A 10799-nucleotide genomic window follows, 5' to 3' on the forward strand; every position below is an offset into this window, starting at 1 on the left:
GGGTACCATAGATATTTAAAATATATTTAGCTTTGAGTCATCAGCTGCATGGGAAAGGAAAGCTGATAATTCCATGCAAAGCAGGACTTCATCAGTTTTAAACTGCAATGTGTCTGCTTGTTTTGCAGGGCACAGCCCAAATCCATTTTTCTCCTTAGGTCCCTTGATGCAACATACTCTCCAAATAGAATCAGAATTGTAGGATTATCAAAGTTTCTTTCCCTTCTAATGAGAACGTTGAAAATCTACAAGAAGGGCTCTGTAGATATACTAATGATTTGTTTTTCTTAAAGATTCCAATTGCCCAGTTAGAAAATCACTAACATGTCACTTTGATTTCCCCAAATGCCTTAATAAGTAGCTCGTCCTTCCCTTTCCTCTGCCACCTTTTCACTGGTTATCTGATGACTAAAACTGCTGGGTATTTCTAAAACATATCTGTGAAGCTGGAGATGTAGGAGAGTACAATAAGAGGTTAAAAAAAGCGAAAAACCAAACAAACAAACTCTTTCTTTAGCAACTGAGATGCATTTTCAGCTTATTAGAGAGCTGACTACTGTTCAAAGAACTCCATGTTCAAGTGATGGCTTTTCGATGATTTAAAGAAAATATCGAGGGTCTTTTATCACTATCTGTTTTAATGCAGTTATTCATGAATGCTCTTGCCAAGAGCCATACAAAAATTCTCCATATATCCCCCCCACAATTCTGCCTAGGAAGAGAAAAAAACGACATCAAAGTGCGAGGTTCAGAACTTGAAGGATTGAGTCAACCGGAACTCTACATCCTTTGAAGTCTCCAAGCCTCCTGCCTGCTTATTAAAAAGGCAGCTAAGGAAAAAGAAATAGTATGAGAAACAGATGAAAATAAACTAGCCTTTTTGGCCTTTTGATTCTATGACAAATATGGATTTGAAACTCAAGATAGGTAGTTCAAAACATAAGGGTAAAATTTAGTCAAAAAGCAGATACTGCAATTTCCTTGATTTCCTAAAACTAGTCTTGTTAATTCATAAAAGTGCATTTAGATACCGTGAGAATAAAGAGTAGAGAGAGGAAGGCCAGGAGCCAACTGCCCACCAGTCCACTTACAACCAGGTCCATCACAGGGACCTGCTACTGTTAAATGAGTACACGCTTTTACAGAAAAATTAATGACACAATTGCTATATCCAGTGTAACTGTTCAGGGCTCAGTTCTGGAGAATCAGCTCTTGACAGAAAAGTCTAGAGACCTCAGACACAAAATCAAAGGCAAGATGAGGACTGGAAGGCAGAGTGCTTCTCAGTCACATTACGTTCACTTTCCCCACAGCCTACCTGTGACACTTCTCTGGATGGGCTGCAGTTTGCTTCACTTCCGGCCCCTCCCTATGTCAGCAGAAAGAGAGGGAATAAGGAAATTCCCTGTTATGCCCTACAGTGCTTCCCAGACAAGAAGCCCCATCCATGCACATGGGATGAGGCAGAGGAGAGCCAAAGCAGAACATTCAAGACCCAACACCAGCAAGTATAGAAGGCTAAAACCAGTATGGGAGTGAGTATGAATGAAGGTGCTGGTTCATGCAAGAGTATTCTGTCTACTTATTTTTCCAGGTAGGTCACTTCTACCTGGAAAATCCCTCAGCCCATATGAAATCACAGGCCTGAAAAGCCTTAGGAAATAGAGGGATTCCAGGAGGAGTTAGCATCTTCATCTCAGCACTGAACATAGGGAATCCATATGGACATACGACATGAAGGCATTTATCAAACAGTAAACAAAGACAGAGCGAGAGATAGGGGCTGAACGATTTCAACCATGTTACAAAGAAAAAGGAAATAGGCATTATCTTTGTTTTAGTTGCAAAATATATTCTTATGAAATGGGAATGATTTGCTTCAAAGATGAAACTGAACTATTATAGAATCAGAGGATAAGATGAAGTCTGGAGAAATCACTAGATAGAGCCTACCTGCATTCAGGTGTGACCACGTATGAATTATCCTAGACAAGTTAATGAGGCTAGTACCACTAACGTCTGACCATAGCTTTTCAAAGTACGTAGTGTGAAAACTTACCTTCTCAACAGCAAATGTTCTTATCACATATTCTGCCAGTAGTTCTGTTTCTATTAAGGTAACTTTAATGTCTTTATATATCTCTGTGTCATCAGGCCAGTATTTGCAGCATTTGACCTTTAGAAAATACAAAGGAAATAAAGGGTTTAGGTTTTTTTTTTTTTTTTTTTAGTTCCCCAAATGATGGGTCACAGTATGATTTATAGGATAAAATTTGCACACAAAAACGAAAGTTAAGCTGTACACTCCAGAGCAAGGTTTACTTTTTTAGATCATGTATGCTTTTCTTCTCCCCCCAGGAAAAAAAACAAAATTTGAGTTATGGGAGGAGTAAAGGCTAGGAAAATGTTCTAAAGTTAACATATTGTATTTATACTGCAAATATCCCAGTTACAGTAACTATTCATTTCCTATTTATTTCTACTCAGGGAATGGCTTGGAAAAATAAACTATAGAGGTAGTTTGTAATATTTTAACGCCTCTGAATTTTAAATTCCTCTTAGTTTCAGAAATTGATTGAACATTTTTGAGAATGAATGAAATCAAAGACAACAATAAGATTAGAATTTTTTTTTTCTGAAGAAGGAAGTAGCTACGTGGTTTCCCCAAGTTAGAATTACAGATTCATTTTAATCTAAGTAAAGTCAATATACAAAACTTGGTAAAATATGAAAACAGTCTTTCTATATTACTGAAGCCTCTAAACTAAGGATTTTTCAGGTGGAAGAAATTTGTTAGAGTTGCCCCTCCTAGCAAATTGTTTTTTTGTCCTGTAGTTCTTCCAGACTCCAGCAAAAGCGTGGGGTCCAGCCCAGGAGGAGGTTGGCAGAGCCATGCAGCTGTCCTTAGCCTCCGCTTCTCTGTCCTGAATTCCTGGCAGCTTTAACCACTTCTGTCACCACTTCTCCATAGATAAACTTCTGTACCTCTGCCCCATTTTTCCAAGTGCTGAATTCGATTTCTAACTTTTTTTGTGGGCATTTCCTAAAAGAGAATTCTTCATCTCACATCAACTGCTTTCCTCCTGACTCCCTACGTTAATGACATCGCGATTTCCCCAGTCACTCAGGCATAAAACCTGGCGATTCCCTCTCCGAAATCCAACCAATTGCTAAATCTAAGAAGTTTTTAAGATATCTCTCAAATATATTTTCTAACTTTTTATTCCTTCTGCCACGATCTTAGTTCAGGCTCTGGTAACTTCCTGCGTGGACATTCTAGACACACCAGTACCAGAAAAACCCTTCCGAAGTGTATCCCAAGGGCATTTACTTGCTCTGCTCAATAAGCTTTTATTTCCCATTACTGCTCATGAAATTAAATAGAAATTAAATTTGGCCTGGCATTTAAGACTCTTTTTCATTTGGCCACAACTAGTTTTCACCCTTATCTTTTACTCTCTTCCCGTCTATCCACATGTATCTTATGTGCAACAAGTGGTTTGACATATCCCCAAACAGATTTCATGATCCAGACTCTTACTCATGCCATTCTTTCTACTTAGAAGGAACTCCTCCCACCCATATATTTCCAGCTAAAATTTTATCCATTCTTCAGTATATCTTGAATCCATACCCCTTTGAGTCTTTCCTCAATGTGAGCTCTCTCTTTGATCCTCTTATAAATATGTGCATGTTCAGCCAGTATGACACCCGTCTTATATAGCCTGACGCCAGCTTGTAAATGGCACTGTATTACCTATTTCTGTAAAACCCGCAACATTCTGCATTGTGTACCGTACATACTAAATATGCACTATATACATGTAGACTTGAATTTCACAGAGAAAAATCATAAGATTAGTGTAGAAAGGAAGATCCCTGACTGGGAATGTTTACAAAAAGAAATATGGACTGAGATGACCTTTCCCAGAATATCAAACACCTTGGTACACTAATGCTTCTAGTGTGGTACAGTGATGGCCAGTATCTTAGCTGCTTCCTTAAGAAACTTTCTGGCAGCTGATTCAGTGCAGTTCTAGATAAGTCTTATTACCTTTCCCTTTACTTGGTAAGATGTAAGTCAGACACATCAGGAATTGGAGATACAATGTAGCACAAGACAAAGATAGCCCCTGCTCTCATTAAATTTTTAGTGTCCATTGGGAATTTTTTTTTCTCATGGGAACATTAGCTGTGCCTTTATAAAGTATAAATATTTATAATTATTGCTTATCTATAATATTTCAAAGATTTACACCATGGATGCCAGAGCCAGATCTAAAATATTCCAGAATAAAAAAATAATTTCTCCAGTTCCTTTCCTGAATGTAAAGTGAGTCTGAGCAGAGCAGGCATATTTGAGGAGATGTCTAATTTGACAGCAACCCTACTTTCATTTACAGAATATCTAATTATTTTCCAAACGCTAGTTAACAGAGATGCTTCAATGGTATGCGACGGGGTCTCTTCTATATTGGAGGACTTGTTTTTACCTTTTTGTAACTTCAATTATGCAAGCAGAGGGTAGTGGATAGATATGAAACTAAAAATAGAACATATATATACACTTCTATAATTAAACAATTCTCTATGGAATGAATATACAATTCGAAACCCATGTATTTCTCTGAAAATTACAAGAGAACAAAACACACACCTGCACCTGCAATCTATGTTACACTAGATGTATATTTTCTAATAAAAGTGCCTTTTTTAGGTTGCAATTGATATAAGACATATTGCACGGTCACCTTCTATTTTATCTCCTGACTCCCCCTCCCCCAATTTTCAATAAATATGAATGCGGGGGGTTTCAACGTCTTGGAGTCAGGGAAAGCAAAGGCCCCTGCAATGTATGGAAGGCTGAGTTTCTTTTTGGAACTGTTCTTCCAATCCCGTTGGGCGTGCTCGGGTACTCTGGGGAATCTAATCCTGCCGCGTCCTCCGGCCGGATGCAGCCGGGCGCCCCCTCGCATAGGCGGCAGGAAGCGGTCGCGAGGTCCAGAGGTTACCCAGGGCCAGCCGCGCCCGGGGGTGGGGACGGGTGCCACCGCTCTCCCAGCGAAGCGAGTGAACCATGAAAAGAAAGCGGTCTTCGAACCTCTCGGCAAGACGCTAACTCCGCGCCCGGAAGGTTGCCTAAAATGAGGGGTAATTAGGAGAAAGTAAGCCCTGGGGTTGCCTTCCTTCCAGAATGTGTTCACAGGCAGAGACTTCTCCAGAGCACAGCAAGCCCCTGGCTGGGCGGGCCCAGAAGAGGCGGACGTGCCATTTCTAATCCCGCCCCCCTCATCTCATCTCCCGGAATATCTTGAAATGGTTTGCCACATCTGTTTTAGTTTACTAAAAACCTTTCTAAATTTGGTTCTTTTTAGAATGTTTTTAACCGCTTGGATTTGTGTCAAGTTATTATTTTGCTTAAAAAAAAAAAAGTGGAGGACAAATATATGCTTCTTTCTAGATGGAGACTTTCCATGCCTGGGGAGTTTGGGATCTGAGTCGCCTCCTGGCTTTTAAAGCCTACATACAAAGATGTTAAGACCAGTGTTTTTGGGGCGCCTGTTGTAGCAGAACCAGAGGCGTCTCTGCTCTGATGGTGTGCCAGGGTTGGCTGCTTTTTGCAGCCGGTCGTTACCTGCACCGTGTCTAGGAGAGGCTGTGCCCCCCACGCATGCTAATCAGCGAAGGCAACGGCCTTCAGCCCAGAAAGCGTGGCCCTGATCAGGCTAATAACCTGGATGCCCCAGCACTGGTTCCATTCAGCCATCAATCAGGTACCAGCTACTGAGCCCTGCTGCTTGCCATTACAGAGAAGGGGTATAGGGGTGTAGGGGAGCATTCTGTGGACCCTGCCTCCAACTGGGGATCATTGTTGGCTTTAAAATTCACTAACAATACAGAAAGCAGAATAACTCTCTAGAATTTCTAACTGAAAAAAGTTTCTAAATGAAAAAAAAAAAAGAAAAATATTCATGGAGGTGGGTCGTTTTTAACTGCAGCCCAGATGATCCTATATACAATAAAGTCAGAGGACCCCTGGTGGGCTGGAACTTAGCTTCTCAGGCTGGTGGCACATTGCTGTCACCTTCAGGGCATCCTGACATGGCTAGAGATGTGGTCCTCAAACTTCAGCAGGCACCGTAATCCCCTGCAGAGCTTGTTAAAACAAGCTGCACCTCACCCTGGAGCTTCAGATTCAGTAGGTCTGAAGATGTGGGGTCCCAGAGTTTGCATTTCATCGAAGCTCCCAGGTGATGCTGCTGGTCTGGAAACCACACTTTGAGTAGCAAGGATTTAGACAACACAGACAATGCAGACAACTCAGAGTCTGACTCTTGTTAAGGCTAATGTGAGCTTAGGTAAATCACTCAAGTTTGCTTAAGGTTCTTCATCTGTAAAGAGGGATGATCTTAGTTCCTATCTCAAAGTGATGTAAAATTAAGTCAGGGGTTACCAGATTTGTGTGCACACTGGAATCACTTGGAGTGTTATTAAATTCCAAAGCCCAAGCCACACTCTGGACCAATTAAATCCTAATTTCTAGAGTGAGACAGGCATCCGCAATTTCTTGTAGCTCCTCAGGCAACTCTCAAGGACAGATTAGTTTGGGAACCATTGGATTAAGTGGCATAATGCCATTAAAAAACATCTGCCCCAGTTGGGGTTCACTGTAAGTTGTCAAAAAATAGAAATTCTTATTTTTATTAAGTGATAATTTTGTGATCTGGACTCCAGGTGACAACAGAAGTTCAGGGGGTAAGGGGCCCATAAGGGCCTGGAGAGGTGACGCAGGGTGTCTTGGAGAAGGAAGAGAGAAAACCGAGCATTGACAACTGTGCCTGGCTTATGCTGGGGAAAACCACAGATGAAAACAAAACAAAGGGAAACTCCAGCACTTCCTTTAAACCTCTTTCCTGCAGTCCTCATTCCAGGGACCAGGAAGACTTGAGAGAGCCGTAAGCAGGTCTGTTCTCCCCCTAGGGTGGTCTGATGAACTCCCAGAAGAAATTAGGAAATGGTGTCTGCAATTTGCGGGGATGCGAATCATATCAAATGGAGCTGTGAGGCATCACAGAGACAGCCAGTTTCCAAACACTCATTTTCAAGATCATTACGACTGCCATACATAAGCCTTTCATGCTTGGATTCCGCCATTTAGAATCACTGCATTTTCACAACTGTGGCCTCGGTGTCTCAGGGAGCGTAAGTGACTGGCTTGAGAGAGGAGAGCCAGCATGAGACAGGGCTGGTCACTGTCCCCTTCATTTCCTCCATTTCCTTGTTTCCTCAAATGAAGAAACAAAAGGCAGGCTCAAGGAGGGCAAATGACTCGCTCCAGGCAATAAGCTAACTGGTGTGCAGGGGGAGGCTACAGACCTAGGCTTGGCTCCAGATGTCAGGCTTGGGAGGGTAGAACTGAAGGCGAATCATAACTTTCTTCAGTCTTGCCAGATCTGGCTTCAGAAACAGATGCCAAGTTGGAAGCCTTGAAATGACGTCAGCTTCCTTGCCTTTTTGGGGCTGAGTGATGATATGAGGGGCAGAGGGGCAGAGAGAATAGAAGCATACTCTGAAGCCATCACTAATTCTTGTCCCTGATCCCAAATTGCTGTTTCTGCTGGTGTCTCCTGTATCACCAACTCTACCAGTTGGCAGGAAGGAGCCTGGGGCAGAGTGCGAAGGTCTGTTTATGTGCATGGGTCCAAGGGCTCATTTCTCTAAAAAACCCATGATTAAGAAGGATTAAGAAACTGAATGTTAGCTCTTCAGTTGGAGGCACCACAGTATGATCTATAATAAACATGACTTTAAAGGGGTAGGAGGGAGGCAGAAGACAAGGGCACTGTTATAAGTTTTGATTCCTCAAGGGGTTTTCAACAGAGTCTCTTCCCCGCCCTCTCAAAAAAGACATCCAAAGAGAAAGTGACCACGGTTCTATTAATAGCTGTGTTCGGGGCCAGCTGAGTACAGCTTTGATGGAGATATTGGATAGCAAGTGCAGAAAGGCTGCTTGCTGTGAAGTGCAGTTACCAAAAAGGGCCCCAGCCAAGAGCAGCTGCCAGTGAGGTTTCCAAGAGAACAGATTTATTACATCCAATTTTTTTTTTTTACAGAGTTTTCACAGCAATAAAAACATTCACTCATTTAAATATTCTGAAAATACAGATTGCTTTTGTCTCTGTGATGAAGTAGATGGAAGTGCATTTGCTTTTTGTTGTTGTTGTTGTTTTTCCACTAACTTGTGATGTTGTGGCCAGTGACATACCCCTGAACCTCAGTTTTCTCATGCATAATATGAGATAGTTTTGATTTCTTAGGGAGGTTGTGAGATTATGTATAAAGACTTTACATAAGTTCCTAGCTTATCATAGGTTTCCTAGTTCCTTCCTTCAAAACCTTCATTTGGACCTGGGCTCTCCCTTGGCCAACATCCTTGAAGCCTATTTCAAGAATGCCACTAATCAAGAGCTTCTGAAGGTCTGGATGTTTGAATTCGGGAAAATCATTGCACGGCCTAAGTAAATCCCACTTTCACACCTCAAGACTCCTGTCTGAAATACCTCCCATGTAGTTTCTGGTTTTCTTCCAATTGCATCTATTAATTAATATTATTAATTGATGGACATACGATACTTAACAATATGTACAGGATCACATCCATATTTGTAATATTTGTTTTCCTCAGCTGTAAGAAACATGTGGTCTGATGCCCCTTGTGGAACTTTAAGCATCATCTTACTAACCACATGAGAAATTTATCTTGTTACTTTTCTCTCTTACTTCATGTAGATGGAAAGGGTCCTATCCAGCTAGGTCAGAAAGCATCAGCACTTTGAAGGAGCACGCTTGTCCAGACTGCTTGTTCTTACTGTTATTTAATAGATTTGGCTTTGACTTGTAGCCAGACCCAAAATTTAAGTCTTCTTGCCAAAGGAGGGAGATTTGCCAACCATCGAGGACAATAAAAAGTGCCACATACTCTAAAGATTATTCTGAAAGAAGAGTTTCAGAAATCTTTTGAGCAATGAGCAATTATTAGTATTTATATACATATGTATAGATATAGGTATATATACTGTATATACATTTCCTGAGGTATATCAGAGGGGACATTTCTTAGAGTGATAGCTGATGTATCTTTGAAAACAAAAATCTGTATTTTCTCTCGCGGATAGTTTCGCATGTCTCAGAGTAACAATGCAGATCTACATAGGACTTTATAGTTTATAAAGTTTTATATCGGTTGACTTTGTGTAAGTCACAGAACTGTTCTGACTAGACCATACAGAGGTTACAGTCATTCCAAGTCCTAACATTATCTAACTAAATGCCACTTCACACAGTATCATTCCTATTTTATAAAGACATACTCTGAAGCTGGAAGAGGGTAAGAGATTTAAGGGGTCAACATCATGGCTGCAGTGTGGAAAAACCTGCCTGAATGTAGTGTGGTGGCGTACAGGCTGACCTGCCAGTCATTAGATGGCTGTGAAGGGTCGTGATGAGCAGGCCCAGTCAAAGCATTGCTGGGGTACAGAAACGAATGAGTTATGGCCCCAATGCTCATGGAGAGACAAATGTATAAACAACAAATGTAACTCAGGGAAGAATGAGAGGCAAGCTTAGTGGTCAGAAGCACATTCCCTAGGGCCACAACAACTGGGTTCAAAGGTTGGCCCCATTTATTAACTGTGTGACCCTGGGCATGTTACTTAATCTCTCTGTGGGTCCCTGTTTTCATTTGCGGAATGGGGGTCATAATAGGGTTGTTATGAAGATTAACTAAATTATTGTTTGTAAAGCTCTCAGAACATGCTTGGCAAGGGAGATATGTCACAGATGAGACCAGAAAGATGAAGTACTGATTCTGTGGGTGGGTGGCAGCGGGAGGGACTCTCCAGTGAGGAAGTGGGCAGAGGGTATCTGCCAGAAGCCTGAGTGGTCCCAGTCCCTGCTAAGTTGGAGCCTGGAAGGATGGGGTCCTCCCGACAGCAGTAGGAGACAGTTCACATTTCATGATCTCCAGCTGCTTTTGGCACTGTGCTGGCTGAACTTATTTAGTGCTATGTTTAAAAATAACAGGAATGATCTTGGGATAAAAGTGTGTAGAAGAGAGGAAGAATGAAGGAAATGGATTTCTGCAGAACCAGCATTTTCAAAGGGTGCTACTTCCTTCGTGTGAGCGCACACATGATCACTGGAACCACCGTGGGGCTCCCTGCAGTCGGCTGGCTGTCCTGCTGGGATGGGCTACTAAGTGCAGAGTGCAAACTGGATGCTGGAATGCACATGTGAGTGTGCTGTGCAGTGGGGAGCTAGGAGCAGTTGATTGCCCAGATACATGTGTCAGGCATCTCTATCACCAGCTTCTGAGTAGACAGCTGTGGCCTACTGCCACTAGAAGCAAGATGGGGTGATCACCAGAACAAATACACCTCAGGGTTCCTAGAGCAGGTGAACTCAGAGACTGGGCCTTCTGAGTCTCCGGGTTGCCCATACCACCCCCAACACACACACACACACACACACACACACACACACACACACACACACTCTCCCTCTCCCTCTCCCTCTCTCTCTCTCTCTCTCTCTCTCCCCGCCCTCCATTCTCTCTCTCTCTCTCTTTCTCTCTGCTAGGCAGAGGGCTAACACTTTATTTTTAAGGACCGCTGATAAAGAAGATTTTTTTCAAGCTCTCTTAAAAACTCAAATTTGATGACAAAGCATGGTGTAATGGGAAGAGAACTGGTTGTTGTGCAGGAGGGCTCAGGTCTAATTTTAGCTGTGTTACATGTGAC

General features: G+C 42.1%; 1 protein-coding gene across 1 annotated transcript in view; it reads right to left on the minus strand.

Moving 5' to 3' along the window:
* PTPRM (protein tyrosine phosphatase, receptor type M) overlaps positions 1-10799 on the minus strand; it is a 737127-nt gene that overhangs the window by 27332 nt on the left and 698996 nt on the right. The window contains exon 22 of the mRNA XM_011366167.2: positions 2060-2176. Coding sequence (XP_011364469.1) covers positions 2060-2176 — 117 coding nt within the window. The remainder of the gene's footprint in view (positions 1-2059; positions 2177-10799) is intronic.

This window comes from Pteropus vampyrus, unplaced genomic scaffold (assembly GCF_000151845.1).
Source record: "Pteropus vampyrus isolate Shadow unplaced genomic scaffold, Pvam_2.0 Scaffold122, whole genome shotgun sequence".
Lineage (NCBI taxonomy): Eukaryota > Metazoa > Chordata > Mammalia > Chiroptera > Pteropodidae > Pteropus > Pteropus vampyrus.